The sequence below is a fragment of the Podarcis muralis genome, chromosome 1 (assembly GCF_964188315.1).
Source record: "Podarcis muralis chromosome 1, rPodMur119.hap1.1, whole genome shotgun sequence".
Taxonomy (NCBI): Eukaryota; Metazoa; Chordata; class Lepidosauria; order Squamata; family Lacertidae; genus Podarcis; species Podarcis muralis.
This window is the reverse complement of record NC_135655.1, coordinates 2,464,335-2,481,471: the sequence shown is the minus strand read 5'-3', so window position 1 is coordinate 2,481,471 and position 17,137 is coordinate 2,464,335. Positions and strand designations below refer to the sequence as shown.

Below are 17,137 nucleotides of genomic sequence, written 5' to 3'. Positions count from 1 at the left end.
CAACTGTGACCCTGAAGGACCAGGTGCACAGCCTGGGAGTAGTTTTGGACTCATAGCTGTCCATGGAGGCGCAGGTCAATTCTGTGTCCAGGGCAGCTGTCTACCAGCTCCACCTGGTACACAGGCTGAGGCTCTAACTGCCCATGGACTATCTCGCCAGAGTGGTGCATGCTCTAGTTATCTCTTGCTTGGACAACTGCAATGCGCTCTATGTGGAGCTACCTTTGAAGGTGATCCAGAAACTACAACTGATCCAGAATCCGGTGGCTAGACTGGTGACTGGGAGCGGCTGCCGTGACCATATAACACTTGTCCTGAAAGACCTACATTGGCTCCCAGTACGTTTCTGAGCACAATTCAAAGTGTTGTTGCTGACCTTTAAAGCCCTAAATGGCCACGGTCCAGTATACCTGAAGGAGCATCTCCACCCCCATCGCTCAGCACAGATACTGAGGTCCAGCTCCGAGGGCCTTCTGGTGGTTCCCTCCCTGTGAGAAGTGAGGCTACAGGGAACCAGGCAGAGGGCCTTCTCGGTAGTGGCGCCTGCCCTGTGGAACACCCTCCCAGCAGATATCAAGGCAATAAGTGGTACCTCGGGTTACATATGCTTCAGGTTACAGACTCTGCTAACCCAGAAATATTACCTCAGGTTAAGACCTTTGCTTCAGGATGAGAACAGAAATTGGTCAGCGGCGGCACGGTGGTAGCAGGAGGCTCCATTAGCTAAAGTGGTGCTTCAGGTTAAGAACAGTTTCAGGTTAAGAACAGACTTCCAGAATGAATTAAGTTCTTAACCGAAGGTACCACTGTATTTTACTTTTAAAAGACAACTGAAGGTGGCCCTGTTTAGGGAAGTTTTTAATGTTTGATGCTGTATTGTTCTTAATATTTGGTTGGAAGCCGCCCAGAGTGGCTGGGGAGGCCCAGCCAGATGGGCGGGGTATAAATAATTTATTATTATTATTATTATTATTATTATTATGATGATGATGATGATGATGAAGCCTGCAGACTGGTCATCTGCTACAAGAAGCAGGATGACAGCCTCAATGGGGCCTCGACCCCAGAGGGGTCACCTTCTTCTGCATAACTTCCAGGTGTCCCGATTTTCCAGGTACAGTCCCAGAATTACAGAAGCTATCCCAGTTTCTGATTTGATCCCAGAATACCCCAGTTTTTCCCTCCCTGCGAGTATGGGGCAGTATAGAAATTTAATATAATAATAATAATAATAATAATAATAATAATAATAATAATAATAATAATAATAATATAAAAAAGAAGAAAAAAAGATGTGTGTGTAGGTGCAAAAATGGAGCCCTTTTTATACTGAAAACAAAGTACCTGCACCAAATGAAGGAAATGTAGAAGCTGGCATATAAAGCCCTTCCTATAATTTCTAAGGGAAATGTCACCAATCCACTTAAAATTCTTTAATTGCGATGATTCAGCAGTCAGCCATTTCTTAGGAAGCGAGGGAGGCGTTTATTCCTTTATCGTAAATGGAGCCTTACCCTGCAAGCCTCCTCACGTCTACTCAGCTGTAACTCCCACCGTATTCAATGGCGCTTACTCCCAGGCAACTGGGTAAAGACTGGGCGGCTTTACACTGCAATCCTAAGCATGTTTACTCGGAACTAAGTCCCACTGAGTTCAATAGGATTTACTCTCTGGTATGATCCTGATCATTCTCACAGTTTTTGTTACTGTTGTTGTCCTTATCAGTATTATTCCACCTTTTTCCCTGAGAGGAACTCAAGTCAGCTTACAGCTAAAATTTTATTTTGTTCCATTTATCTGTGTGAGATGTTGTACAAGATCCCTTCCCTCGTGTGTTTTTTTCCCTTTGCAACAATCCTGTGAGGTAGGCCAGGCGGAGAGGTTGTCATTGGCCAAGTGTAACAGCTTGTATTGAAATTGGAATACTTTATGGTCACTTGTACAACGTGTATACGGTGAGAATACACAAGCACCCCCCACTCAGCTCTCTTAGTCTTAATTCCCCTCTATTACTGACGCACACACACCAAACCCCAAAGTCAGTTGCCCTGTTGTTCTCTTTTCATTCAGCAGCCTAAAAGCCCATGGACAGAAGCTGTTCTTTACCCTGTTGGTGCAACTAATCCTGCTTCTATATCTTCTGCCAGAGGGCAGGAGATCAAGAAAGTGCCGGCCAGGGTGTGAATCATCCCTGAGATTTTTCCTCGCTCTCCTGAGGCAACGCTCTTCCTCTATTTTATCCAGCGGATTCACGGGACAGCCCATAATATCTTGTGCTGGATTCACCACCCTCTGTAGGCACTTCCTATCAGATGATGTCAAACCAGCGTCCCACACCGTGATGCAGTATGAAAGGACACTTTCTATTGTTGACCGGTAGAAGGAGATCATCAGATGTTGATTGACATCGTTCTTCCGCAATACTCTGAGGAGATGGAGTCTCTGTTGGGCTTTCTTAACCACCTGGGTTGTATTGATTTTCCATGTAAGGTCTTCACTGAGATAAACTCCTGGGAATTTAAAGGAAGAGACTCTCTCCACACAGCTCTCCCCAATGTACAGCGGGGCTAGTTCTCTTCTCTTCCTCCGAAAGTCCAACACCATCTCCTTTGTCTTGCTGATATTAAGGTGCAAGTTGTTCCCTAGGCACCATGGAGATATTTTTTGGACCTCCCCTCTGTACGCTGATTCATCTCCATCTGTTATTGTATACATGGGTATATGTGTGTGGCAAGATAAAATGTGGGAGAAGATTCCAGATGGAGTATAAGGTAAAGGGACCCCTGACCACTAGGTCCAGTCATGACCGACTCTGGGGTTGCGGCGCTCATCTCGCTTTACTGGCCGAGGGAGCCGGCGTACAGCTTCTGGGTCATGTGGCCAGCATGACTAAGCCGCTTCTGGCAAACCAGAGCAGCGCACGGAAACGCCGTTTACCTTCCCGCCAGAGCGGTACCTATTTATCTACTTGCACTTTGACGTGCTTTTGAACTGCTAGGATGGCAAGAGCAGGGACCGAGCAATGGGAGCTCACCCTATCGCGGGGATTCAAATCGCCAACTTTCTGATCGGCAAGCCCTAGGCTCTGTGGTTTAACCCACAGCGCCACCCGCGTCCCTGGATGGAGTATAGATTATCCCTATTTTTATCTGAAAAACGTTGGAAGGCTATGGACTCTCCTTCCTTGGAGGTTTCTAAGCAGAGGTTAGATGGCCACCTGTCATGGGTTATTTAGCTGAGATTCCTGCATTGCAAGTGTTGGACTAGAAGACTCATGGTGTCCCTTCCAACACTATAATTCTATTTTAACTTTTCAAAACTCTTGCATTATTGTTGTTGATTATTTTCTTATTGATAGTTTTATTGTTTTATCTTTTTGTCCACTGCCTTGAGGAGTTTTTTAAACAACCAAGCAGTATGTAAACTTTACAAAATAAAAAGCATAAAATAAACGTCTGGAGGAACACCCCTTGTTCAAAAGATATTGCCGAATCAGTTATTATTATTAATTATTATCATTACTAAAAACATTTTCAATCTTAAATGAAAACTCTGGTGGAGCCATTTGCAAAGAAGCATCATTTGAGCTGGAGGAGCGACGCTTTTTCCAATTGCTGCATTGTTCCTTGAGATCCCCGTTGAAGCAGGAGGCGACATTCCCCAGGGTTCTTTAGCAGAAATACGAAAGTGGAGTTCGGGGGGTTACTTTAACAAGTGAGTGCCCAGGACAGATCTCCATGCACAGTGGCGTGACCTAGATAAGGTGGGTTAGACATGTTGTCGCTGATGTTTGTTTGCTTTTGAAAAGGTCAGGCCACACACTACCCGGAAAATAATTTTTGGAAGTGAGCCAAAAAGTCAAGATATTTAAAGCTGCAAGAATCAAAGAATCTGGTGTTATTTTGTTAAAACACACACACACCTACACCTGGATTTGTTCATAATTTAAATATGGACTTGATAACCTTGATTTTCTTGTGAGATCAGAGTTTCTACATGGAACTCCATGAAGGGTGGAGAAACCTGTCAGTTTATAGGAAGACCTTCTCCTGAATCAAGCCATACACTGAATGGCAGCAGCTCTCTCAGGGAGTCTTCTCCCCCTAGGTGGAGATGCCATGGAGACCTTCTTCACTCAGAGCAGATGCTCTACCCCTGAGCTAGGGGAAAATGAGAAGCACGGAGGAATTGAAATGGACCCATTTGCCTCCGCTCCCTGGCCTGAGCACGACACACTCAACTTCTGTATGTGCAGCTGGTCAGCTGAAACATGCAGCTGCGCCTCCTCCCATACCCTCCAACATTTCTCCGATGAAAATAGGGACGTCCCGTTCCATCATGATAATTTTACATTTTATTCCCCACACATCTGACTGGGTTGCCCCAGCCACTCTGGGCAGCTTCCAACATATATAAAAACATAATAAAATGTTAAACATTTTTTAAAAAACCTTTCCTATACAGGATTGACTTCAGACAGCTCAGGGGTCAGATAACTCCATACCCTCCAAGATTTCTCAAAATAGGGACATCCTAAGGAAAAGTGAGTGGGACGTGGGTGGCACTGTGGTCTAAACCACAGAGCTGGGGGTTTGCTGATCAGAAGGTCGACGGTTCAATTCCCCGCAATAGGGTGAGCTCCCATTGCTCGGTCCCTACTCCTGACAACCTAGCAGTTCAAAAGCACGTCAAAGTGCAAGTAGATAAATAGGTACCACTCTGGCAGGAAGGTAAATGGCATTTCTGTGCGCTCTTCTGGTTCGCCAGAAGTGGCTTAGTCCTGCTGGCCACATGACCCAGAAGCTGCCTGCGGACAAACGCCGACTCCCTAGGCCTATAGAGCGAGATGAGCGTGCAACCCCAGAGTCGTCCACGACTGGGCCTAATGGTCAAGGGCACCTTTACCTTTAGGGAAAAGTGGGACATTCTGGGATCAAATAAGAAACCAGGACGGCTTCTCTAAATCAGGCAATGTCCCTGGAAAATAGGGAAACTTGAAGGGTCTGTTCTTACCCTGCAAAGTGCAATTGTGCTTTTGTGCTTTCTTCTTCATCTTTCTTCTTTGGCGATCACTCATAGCCAGAAATAGAGTAGTTGCTTTGGAAGACGATCATCAGGCATCCGCACAACATGACCAGTCCAACGAAGTTGATGTTGAAGAATCATTGCTTCAACACTGGTGAGCTTTACTTCTTCCAGTACACTGGTATTAGTTCGCCTGTCTTCCCAAGTGATGTGTACAAATTTTCGGAGACGCTGTTGATAGAATCTTTTGAGGAGCTGGAGATGGCGTTTATAAGTGGTCCATGTTTCACAAACATACAGTAAGGTTGGTAGTACAATAGCTTTGTAAACAAGCATTTTGGTTTCCTTGCGAATGTCCTGGTTCTCAAACACTCTGCACTTCAATTGGGAGAAAGCCGCACTGGCAGAGCTCAGGCAATGCTGGATTTCAGCATCAATGTTGGCCCTTGTGGAAAGATAACTGCCTAGGTAGTAGAAGTGATCAACACTTCCCAATGTTACACCATTGAGTTGGATTTGTGGTGCTGCAGAGTGTTGTTTTGTGCTTGTTGGTGCAGCAGTTTGGTTTTTTGGATGTTGAGTGACAGGGCCAAGCAGCATCCAGTGCCTGAGCAATAGCCCCCACCGTTGTAAGTTTGTGGTTCCTTTTACGAGCCCCTCCAATTCCGCCAAGATGAAGTATATTGTTGGCAAAAGGAGACTGCTGCTCAGGACATGGTCAGGGAAGCCATGCTGGCAATATTTTTATGGGTATTAAGAGCCTGCCAAGCGGTGCCCACTCCAGTCGCTTTTGTCGTGTTTTATTTCCTACTGCCTAACTGTGGCTAGAAAGGGCTCAGGACATCCATCGCAGGGCCTGCAAAAGTCTTGTGTTATTTATTTTCTGCAGTATTCATAGGGGGAGCGAAGCAATAAAAATTAACATAGGAATACAATACCCCAAAAAACAAAATCACATAAACAGGGCCAGTAAACAATGGGATGGTAACCAGGCAAGATTGCAAGGGCATAAATTAATATTTTCAATTCAACGGAGTGTGTGCCTTGAGATCAGAAGGGTTATCTGTGCGGCAGCTTCTCTGCCCCTTTGAGGGAGAAGGAAGGACAATAACTATAATAAAAATTAAATGTTTTATTACCGTGCAAAAATGGGGAAAGGGGGTTGCTTGGCCTTGAACCAAGGGAAGGTTTTGCCTCTAATGAATGAAGAGGAACCACTAGGCAGCTGGGCTTGCCACGGACCGTGGCTGGAAGCTTATTTGAGGGAAACGTATTCTGCAAACAAATAATAACACCATACTAATTCAACCCTGGAATCTCCCATTCAATAAACAGCAGGTGCCTAGGAAATGCAGGCTGGATTTTGAATGCTGAAGAGAAGAATAACACCTTTTCTCCCAGGCTCAATATAGAAAGAATGCAGAGTTGTGTTGGGTGGGGAGCCAGATTGACTTTTTGTTTGCAGGTCGGCTCCTGTGAGAACAGGATGCTGGACATGATGGGCCATTGGCCTGATCCAGCAAATGCTCTTCTTACGTTCTAGTTCCCTGGGACAAGGGATTGATTATTAAACTGCACTGGGAACTGTAGTTTTGAGAGGAGAAGGGGGGGGTCAACTCTCAGCACCCTTAACAAACTTCAGCTCCCAGGGTTCTTAGGAGGAAGCCAGATACCATATTTTTCCATATACAGTCATACATCGGGTTAAATATGCTTCAGGTTGAGCATTTTCAGGTTATGCTCCGCGGCTACCAGGAAATAATGGAACACGTTACTTCCGGGTTTTGCCGCTCGCGCATGCACAGACGCTCAAAATGACGTCACACGCATGCGCAGAAGCAGCGAATCGCGACCCGCGCAGTCACGGGTTGCATTCTACTCAGGATGCGAACGGGGCTCTGGAACGGATCCCGTTCACATCCAGAGGCACCACTGAATTAGATAATAAATTATCTAATTCAGTGGTGCCTCTGGATGTGAACGGGATAATAAATTATCTAATTAGATAATAAAATAATAATAAATAAATAATAAAATTTTATTTATATCCTGCCCTCCCCAGCCGAAGCTGGGCTCAGATGAGGGTCTTTTCCAGGGAGTCTTCTCTTCTCATGAAGTGGCCAAAGTATTGGAGCCTCAGCTTCAGGATCTGTCCTTCCAGTGAGCACTGAGGGCTGATTTCCTTAAGAATGGAGAGGTCTGATCTTCTTGCAGTCCATGCGACTCTCAAGAGTCTCCTCCAGCACCAGAATTCAAAAGCATGAATTCTTCAGCGATCAGCCTTCTTTATGGTCCAGCTCTCACTTCCATACATCACTACTGGGAAAACCAGAGCTTTAACTATACAGACCTTTGTTGGCAAGGTGATGTCTCTACTTTTTAAGATGCTGTCTAGGTTTGTCATTGCTTTTCTCCCAAGAAGCAGGCGTCTTTTAATTTTGTGGCTGCTGTCACCATCTGCAGTGATCATGGAGCCCAAGAAAGTAAAATCTCTCACTGCCCTAACCACTGTAACACACCATAATTGCAAGAAGGAAATGACTCTTTCCGCACCTAAAAGGAAGGAGTGGACTTTTGTGCGAAAATACCTTGCGCTCAATTCGCTCCTCGTACAGAAAACTTCCACTCAGATTTTGATTTCTATTCCCCCCCCCCTATCTCTTTTCCTGGGAGCCCCATCCTCTCCATCCTTGCTTGTCCCCTCATCTCGCCTGCACAGACGGGGACCGATTCTGGCTCCAGTCCATCTCCTGTGGCTTAACTGCACTGGGGAATCATCCTATAGATTGAACAAAATCTCCCCCCCCCCCCGGCCACCTATTTGCTGCCACCCACCCTGGCAGAGCCTGCTAATCCAATCCATTTCCACCCGCTACAAATGATGCATCGCTCTTTTTCCGCAGTCCGTCTCCGCTATGCAAACCACCTCATCCAAAATATGAAGTATGGAGCGATAATGCATAAAACATCGGCCGCGGAGTAGGTTATTCTGAAGAGCCGTAAATTATGCAGGCTTCATGGAACTTTAAAGAAGTCTGTCACTGTGGCAAATCAGGATCCCTCGAGAGGCGGCCGCGTAAGGCCCCCTCCTTGTGATTTGTGACGATTTCAGCAAATAAAAGTTTCAAATTCACTACAAACAGGCTTGAGATATATCCGTCTCTTGGAGAATACTGTGGTGACTGGCGGCTTCTAAGGGAGGGAGGGAGCAGGAGACAGACTCTGTCGAGAAGGGAGCCCTGCGGCGAAGGAGGGGATCTGGAGTGGATTGATTCAGACACACACCCGGTCTTTGCGATGACGGGCAGCCCAAAACCACTTCACGGGGTGGGGGAGCTTCCTCTGGCATAAGAAGAGCATGTGCTGGATCAGACCAGTGTCCCATCTTGTCCAGCATCCTGTTCTCACAGTGGCCAACCAGATGCCTCTCATGGGAAGCAGGATCTGAGCACAGGAGCCCTCCCTCTCCTGGGGTTTCCAGCAGCAGAAGAAGAAGAGTTTGGATTTGATATCCCGCCTTTCACTCTCTTTAAGGAGTCTCAAAGCGGTTCACATTCTCCTTTCCCTTCCTCCCCCCCAACAAACACTCTGTGAGGTGAGTGGGGCTGAGAGACTTCTGAGAAGTGTGACTGGCCCAAGGTCACCCAGCAGCTGCAGGTGGAGGAGCGGGGAAGCGAACCCGGTTCCCCAGATTACGAGTCCACCGCTCTTTTTTTTATATATATAAATATTTATTAAGATTTTTTAAACAACAAAAATAACATCAAACAGATAAGAAACAAAGAAACATCAGAATCAGATTATAAGAAAAAGTAAGAATAGAAAAAAATATACAAATAGAATAAAAATATTCATGATTCATATTTTCATAAACTTTGGACTTCCTCACATCCCCCTTCCCTGCGTTCCCAACCATGTAGTTATATGCAGCAATTTGTTACCTTACTTCCATTCTTATTTTGTAAATCTCAAATATTCAATTTCAACTTATTGAAATTGAAGAATTATATTAGTCATAAATTCAACTGCTTATATTGAACCAAATTTTACTTCAAATTTCAACGTTACCTTAAACGTCACATATTCTCATATATCTTACAATAATTTTGCTGCTGTCATGTTTCTTTCAATCGTGCATTCTCCTAGCATTCATACAATTTGTAGTATTTTTGTAAATAGTCTTTAAATTTTTTCCAATCCTCTTCCACCGTCTCTTCTCCCAGGTCTTGAATTCTGCCAGTCATTTTGGCCAGTTCCATATAGTCTATCAGTTGCGCCTGCCATTCTACGAGTCCACCGCTCTTAACCACTACACCACACTGTCTCAGCAATGGGTATACCAGGCCCTCCAAGTGTCCTGATTCTCCAGGGACAGTCCTGGAATTACTGAAGCAGTCCCTGCTTCTGAACTGATCCCAGACTGTTCTGCTTTTCCTTTTGATTTTCATCAAAGAAATGTTGGAGGGGATGATATAATATTTATTTATTTATTTATTTATTTATTTATTTATTTATACCTCGCCCATCTGGCTGGGTTTCCCCAGCCACTCTGGGCGGCTTCCAACAAACCACTCAAATACAATAACATTAAAAGCTTCCCCAAACAGGGCTGCCTTCAGATGTCTTCTAAAAGTTTGGTAGTTGTTTTTCTCTTTGATATCTGGTGGGAGGACGTTCCACAGGGTGGGTGCCACCTCCGAGAAGGCCCTCTGCCTCGTTCCCTGGAACTTGGCTTCTCTCAGCAAGGGAACTGCCAGAAGGCCCTCGGAGCTGGATCTCCGTGTCCAGGCAGAACGATGGAGGTGGAGACGCTCCTTCAAGTATACTGGGCCGAGGGTGTTTTGGGCTTTCAAGGTCAGCACCAACACTTTGAATTGTGCTCGGAAAAATACTGGGAGCCAATGTAGGTCTTTCAAGACCGGTGTTATATGGTCTTGGTGGCCACTCCCAGTCACCAGTCTAGCTGCCGCATTCTGGATTAGTTGTAGTTTCCGGGTCACCTTCAAAGGTAGCCCCACGTAGAGCGCATGGCAGTAGTCCAAGCGGGAGATAATCAGAGCATGCACCACTCTGGCCAGACAGTCTGTGGGCAGGGAGGGTCTCAGCCTGGGAACCAGATGGAGCTGGTAAACAACTGCCCTGGACACAGAATTGACCTGTGCTTCCTAGAAGTTTCGTTGCCACCAACTGTAGATACAGAAGAGAGTCATCTGTGCCAGCAGCCATCGATACCCCTTTCCTCTAGGAATTGGTCTAATGCTCTTTCAAAGCCTGCCAATGGCTTATGTTTTTTGACCTGGTATCGTTCAATTAGAACAAACGTCAGTTGGGGTTTTAAGTGGATTGTCCCCCCCCCTCGCCCCCCGACGCTACACCCCTACAGAGAGTACATAGCCTCCCATTTTTTCTTTGTTTGGGTAGCTTTTCCCTGCAGAGGGTGGTGAATACAGCACAAGATATTATGGGCTGTCCCATGAATCCGCTGGATGACATCGCAGAAGAACGTTGCCTCAGGAGAGTGAGGAAAATTCTCAGGGATGATTCACACCCTGGCCGGCACTTTCTTGATCTCCTGCCCTCTGGCAGAAGATAGAGAAGCCTGATTAGTCGCACCAACAGGGTAAAGAACAGCTTCTATCCATGGGCTGTTAGGCTGCTGAATGAAAAGATAACAACAGGGCAACTGACTTTCGGGTTTGGTGGGTGTGCATCAGTAAACGAGGGGAATTAAGACTAAGAGAGCTGAGTGGGGGGGGGGTGCTGTTGTAATCTCACTGTATACAAGTTGTACAAGTGACAATAAAGTATTTCAATTTCAATCAATTTCAATTCCTGGAGGAGGAGAGGGCTGCCGATGGCCATTGATATCTCCTAGCTGCCAGGGCTGTGCTTTGCCTCCACAGCAATGCTTCTGAACACTGGTACTTTGGAAACCGCCCTGTGACCCTCAGCAGTACAGGAAATTAATAAATAAAATATAAATCAAGAAAACAGCAGGAAGGGAAAAGGCTCTTGGGCTCGGCTCCTGCCACAGGGCTTCCCAGAAGACGCATCTGCTCCGACACTGTGAGAACAGGATGCAAGACTTTAGCTGAGATTCCTGTATTCCAGGAGGGTGGACTAGATGACTCATGGAGTCCCTTCCAACTCTGCAATTCTATGACTAGATGGGACACTATCTTGACCCAGCAGGGCTCTTCCTCCCTTCTTATATTTAGGCTTAATTGAAGCTTGGTTTTTGGCACTCTATGACCATCTTTGTTGGAAGGCAGGTCTGTTGCCAGGATTCACATTGCACCACATTGCAGAGGCACGGAGAGAAGGAGAAACTTGCGTCAAGAAGCCTCAACCTTAATTGTAGGTGAGGTGCTGATTGTTCCCAGCACCCTGTCTGCCAGGAGCCCGCCCGGCGGATCTGCTGTGAAACAGCCCTTTGACAGCCTTCCTAAAGCCGGCGCTGATTTCAGGGGCTGCTGTTTGCAGTCCTTGATTGAAGCAGGTTGCAAATTGTTCTGCTGCCTGAGGAATCAGCAGCCAAGAAGCCAAAGCCATGGCAATCTCCTTGCAGGAGGGGGAAGAGGAAGGTTCCCCCTCTCCTGCTATGATGTTTCAAGTGCAAGGAAACCAGAAGCTGGGATCTGTGGCATCACCTCGCTTAGCGTCAGATTGGGAGCAATAGGATTTCTTCTTCTGTGATCCCTCGTAGCCGAGTAAGATTGTCTTCCATGAACATGGTTTTAACAGTGAGTCCGTAAGTGACTGGAGGCCAATTCTGGATCCACACGTCCTTCCACAGTGGGGACATTGGTTCCCGGGCAGGATATGATCATGGCAAATGTTCCCCACTGTGGAAGGAAATGTGGATCCAGAATTGGCCTCCACAGACACTTACGGACTCACTGTTAAAATCGTGTTTATGGAAGACAATCTTACTGAGTTCGAATGTCTTCAAAGCCCATGACACCTTTGGTAAAGGCTTTTCTCCAACTGGAGCGCTCACAGGCCAGTGTTTCCCAGTTGTCGGTGTTTATACTACATTTTTAAAGATTTGCCTTGGGAGAGTCTTTAAACCTCTTTTGTTGACCACCAGCATTACGCTTTCCATTTTAAGTTGGGAATAGAGTAGTTGCTTTGGAAGACGATCATTGGGCATCCGCACAACATGACCAGTCCAACGAAGTTGATGTTGATAGAATCATTGCTTCAATATTGGTGATCTTTGCTTCTTCCAATATACTGGCATAAGTTCACCTGTCTTCCCAAATGTCGGAGACACCTTGATTGAATCTTTTGATGAGTTGGAGATGGTGTTTATAAGTGGTCCATGTTTCACAAGCATACAGTAAGGTTGGTAGTACAATAGCTTTGTAAACAAGCATTTTGGTTTCCCTGAGAATGTCCCGTTCCTCAAAAACTCTGCAGTTCAGTCAGGAGAAAGTTGCACTCACAGAGCTCAGGCGATGCTGGATACCCACATCAGTTAACAAACATGGATACATATGCTACAATGTTATTGTTTTAGTTCAATAAATTGTTTAAATAGTTGTTAAGGAAATGATTATTTTTCTCCTTCCAATAAAGTCCAGCAGATAAGTTGTCCAAATATAAACAGTTCACTTATTAAATCTCACCATAATGTCATAATTATCTGCCTATATATTTCTAATAGTATAACCAAATCAGAAATTTTCTTATTTAACTGTAAAAACTACTCTGAAAATTTCTTATTTCAAAAATGAAACCTACCTCTGCTTGTAAATATCAAGATGATACCAGCAAGAAGGAGTCTTTCTGTAAAAAAAAGAAAGATTTAAATCAAGTCTTGCTGACTAGTGATTTAAATCGTGATTTAAATCGTGATTTAAATCGATTTGATTTAAATCAGATCCACCCTGGTCCCTTCCAACTTCACAGTTCTATGATTCTACAGAAACATTGATCCACCTATGTGGTTCAGGACTGTCCACGCTGCTCTGCCACTGAACTAGGGAGCTTCCCAAGCCAGACCCACCTGAAAACCCCAGTCCAGGTATGTCTCCAGCTCCCTCCCTCACCTGGATCGAATACCAAAATTCATCAGAAGGGGGGAAATCTGTGTAGAGGATCCGTGATTTTAGGGGAGTTTAGTGCCGGAGAGTTGAGGAAAAGAGAAAGAACTTTAATTGCCCTCCCGAGGACTCACAATGACCTGTAACTCTCAGCGCTGTTTAAAACCGTCTAATCTCCTGCCTGTCAATCAAACAGATGTCTGGAGCCACAAAGGTCTTTGCTGCTCCACAGGCTGGAAGGTTCTGGCCCATTAATAGCCTGAAGGCTGGAGGAAAGATGACCGAGGAGGGCAGCTTCTCTGTGGGGGCCCAGCAGAACCAGGACAGCTAATGTAAGGGTACCAGATTTTTTTCAAAGAATCCAGGGACACTTTTCTTTCCTCTTCTTCTTCTTCTTCTTCTTCTTCTTCTTCTTCTTCTTCTTCTTCTTCTTCTTCTTTTGAAAAGAGAAAAAAAATCTTTGTTAAAAATCATTTTTTTAAAAAATTAAGAAGTAATATCTTCTCTTCTGGGTCTCCTCTGTCGCGTGGCCTTCCTCTGGGCTCCAGCCTGATCTCTTGGAGCGCTACCTGCCGTGGAATAGGCTCAGGTCGGGCCTGGGCTTGGCCACGTGTCCTTGCCCTCCCGGCGCTCTCCTACCTCTCCTCCTCAGTGGCGGCAGCTGTAGCAGCACGGCAAGGTCGGGGCTCCCCTCTTTTTTCTCCTTCCTCTTTCTCTCTCTTCCTCCTCCTTCTCCTTTCCTCCTTCTCCCTGTTTCGGCTCTGGGGTTTTTACTAGCCCTGGAGCTCCACTGGGCAGTCGGCTGGGTGGCCAGGCGCTCTCACTCCCGGCTCAATTTGAGTCATGGGGGCGGGTGTCAGCGGTTCTCCCAGTTGACACGCCGGGCGTCCCCGGTTCCCCCTCGGCAGCGGCAGTCTCAGCAGCCCGGAGCCAGCCTGGTAGTGCAGTTGGCTCTGGCTGGCTTCAGGAGCTGCTCGCTGCTGTGACACCCGCCATTTTGCCTCGCCGGAAGTCCCCATATGATGTGTCTTGTGCCATTAAACCAATCACGAAACATTCATTCCCTACTTATAAATCTACAACACTTAAAATATAAATCCGGGGACATTAAATGAAATCCGGGGACATTCCGGGGACAGATTTTGTCCGGGGACAGATTTATAAATCCGGGGACTGTCCCCGGGAAACGGGGACATCTGGTAACTATAGGCTAATGACAATGGTCACAAAGAATGTTTGGGTCGTTGCTGGGGGGTGTGCAAAATTGGGAATGTCTCTTCTGTCATAAGTATAGTACAAGCTAACTATAATAGACATCCCATAATGTCATTTCTCTACCAAGATGCTGACCCTTCTGGGGTGGATCTCTTTTTATTATACTTTTGGTTTTTTGACTTCCGTTGACCTCACGGTGGTTCATTTCCTATAGCTAGAACAATTTCTCTGTATTTCAATATATTCCTCATCTTGGTACAAGGAGACATTTCCCCAAACTTACAGGTTTATTCTAAACACAACCAAATCTTGGTTGTTAAACCTTGACTCCGATAGGTAGGTATTTATGCATCCCCATTCCTTCTGGACAATTTATTTGGCTTGTTCCTTAAGGCTTCCGTCAACTTAGCAAGTTCTAAGTCCTCGCTCAGCTTTTGTAGCCCTTCTTCTCCAGTTGGTATATGGTCACCCTTCCAGTGCTTTGTTGTTGTTGTTGTTGTTTAGTCATTTAGTCGTGTCCGACTCTTCGTGACCCCCTGGACCAGAGCACGCCAGGCACTCCTGTCTTCCACTGCCTCCCGCAGTTTGGTCAAACTCATGCTGGTAGCTTTGAGAACACTGTCCAACCATCTCGTCCTCTGTCGTCCCCTTCTCCTTGTGCCCTCCATCTTTCCCAACATCAGTGTCTTCTCCAGGGAGTCTTCTCTTCTCATGGGGTGGCCAAAGTATTGGAGCCTCAGCTTCACGATCTGTCCTTCCAGTGACCACTCAGGGCTGATTTCCTTAAGAATGGATAGGTTGGATCTTCTTGCAGTCCATGGGACCCTCAATAGTCGCCTCCAGCACCATAATTCAAAAGCATCCATTCTTCGGCGATCAGCCTTCTTTATGGTCCAGCTCTCACTTCCATACACCACTACTGTCTCTACTTCTCAAGATGCTGTCTAGGCCTGTCATTGCCCTTCTCCCAAGAAGCAGGCGTCTTTTAATTTCGTGGCTGCTGTCACCATCTGCAGTGATTATGGAGCCCAAGAAAGTAAAATCTCTCACTTCGGGTTTATTCTAAACACAACCAAATCTTGGTTGTTGAACCTTGACTCCGATAGGTAGGTATTTAGGCACCCCCATTCCTTCTGGACAATTTATTTGGCTTGTTCCTTAAGGCTTCCATCAACTTAGCGAGTTCCAAGTCCTCGCTCAGCTTTTGTAGCCCTTCTTCTCCAGTTGGTATATGGTCACCCTTCCAGTGCTTAGCAATAGTGAAAATAGTGAAAAGAAACTTGTTAAATCCTTGTTGGGTGGGGGGAATGTTGTACAAAAGAAAACAGAGCCAGGAGATCTTCTGATGATTGAAGAAATTTGCTGATGAGTTTATAGCCTTGATTCTTCCTCTTTGCCTGGGATTGCTCCGTCTGATAAGGCTGTTGCTTAGTTACCCGGTTGCAGCTCCGCTTGCTATGTGACTTAATGTCTACTTGTGTGTAAAGCTAAGGTGAGGGAAGGCCTCTGTGTAGTTTACAGGCCTAACAATTTAACCCCTGTGTTGCAAATGATAGTCAGTAATATCCAAGGCATATTATATACTTATACTTTTTCATTCTTCTTCTGTGCTGAAGAAGAATTCTACGAAACAGTGGATATATCCGGAATCACCGTTCACAACATCTGTTTGCAAACTACTTCAGCATCCTTGGACACCATAAACTAAGCTTTACAGCCAGTTTCCATCAGATCAGAATCTGACCCATTGCTTCTTTCAGAGACTTGCATAGTCTTCAAAGACTTTCCGAGACTTTTAAGACTTATGTTTATATGGTTTTATGTTTTCAAGAGAATCCATTAAGAGAGCATATTTTGTGACTTGCAGAGATTCCTTTCTGTTTATGTGATTTCATATACTGTATTTTTTGCTCTATGAGACTCACTTTTTCCCTCCTAAAAAGTAAGGGGAAATGTGTGTGCGTCTTATGGAGCGAATGCAGGCTGCGCAGCTATCCCAGAAGCCAGAACAGCAAGAGGGATTGCTGCTTTCACTGCGCAGCGATCCCTCTTGCTGTTCTGGCTTCTGGGATTCAGAATACTTTTTTTCTTGTTTTCCTCCTCCAAAAACTAGGTGCGTCTTGTGGTCTGGTACATCTTATGGAGCGAAAAATACGGTACTTCATATTATATAAAGGGTGTATATTGATATCATATCATTGTATTTGGTCATCGTGTTGCCTTGGATGTTACTGACTGGTTTATAGGCCTGGTGACTGCTTTTTGTGGGTTCTGACCTAGCAAAACGGTCTCCAGCATCACAGCCGGTGTGGTTCACTGAAGAAAACCTGTTGCAATCCCCTCTCCTCTCCCGCTTCTTGCAGATCCTCCCGCCGTGGAGCCGACCTTCCTGGAGATCCGCCAGGGCCAAGGCCGAAGCGTCACCATGACCTGCCGTGTGCTGAGGGCTTACCCCACCCGCGTCTTGACCTTCGAGTGGCGGCTGGGCAACAAACTCCTTCGGACGGGGCAGTTTGACGCCCAGGACTCCACCGAGTACACGATCCGGAGCCTTTCCAGGGACAGCTATGGGATTTACAACTGCAACATCATCAACGAGGCGGGGGCCGGGAGGTGCACCTTTCTGGTGACAGGTAGGGTTCCCCCGTACTGCTGGGTCTAGGGCTGGCAGGCCAGGATGGGGCAGGGGACAGCGGCTTTCCCCCCACACCCACACCTCCAGGATTGCCATGATGCCAAGGCTGCAGTGCGCATTCCAGCGCATGAAAATGCGGAACAGGTGCCTTCCCTCTGGGGTGCAAAAGATGGGCCACCTCCCTCCATCGCTGATCAATGTGGGCAGGCAGTGG

At 46.1% G+C, this 17,137-nt stretch overlaps 2 protein-coding genes across 3 annotated transcripts in view; both read left to right on the top strand.

Annotated features, from left to right (window-relative positions):
* The window catches only part of MIS18BP1 (MIS18 binding protein 1), a 641,434-nt gene that overhangs the window by 175,302 nt on the left and 448,995 nt on the right, over positions 1-17,137 (top strand). The gene's annotated exons all lie outside the window — the stretch shown is intronic.
* Positions 1-17,137, top strand: part of MDGA2 (MAM domain containing glycosylphosphatidylinositol anchor 2) — a 402,177-nt gene that overhangs the window by 305,428 nt on the left and 79,612 nt on the right. For both annotated transcript variants that reach the window (XM_077925178.1, XM_028717480.2), the window contains exon 9: positions 16,652-16,921. In XM_077925178.1, the coding sequence (XP_077781304.1) occupies positions 16,652-16,921 (270 nt within the window). The remainder of the gene's footprint in view (positions 1-16,651; positions 16,922-17,137) is intronic.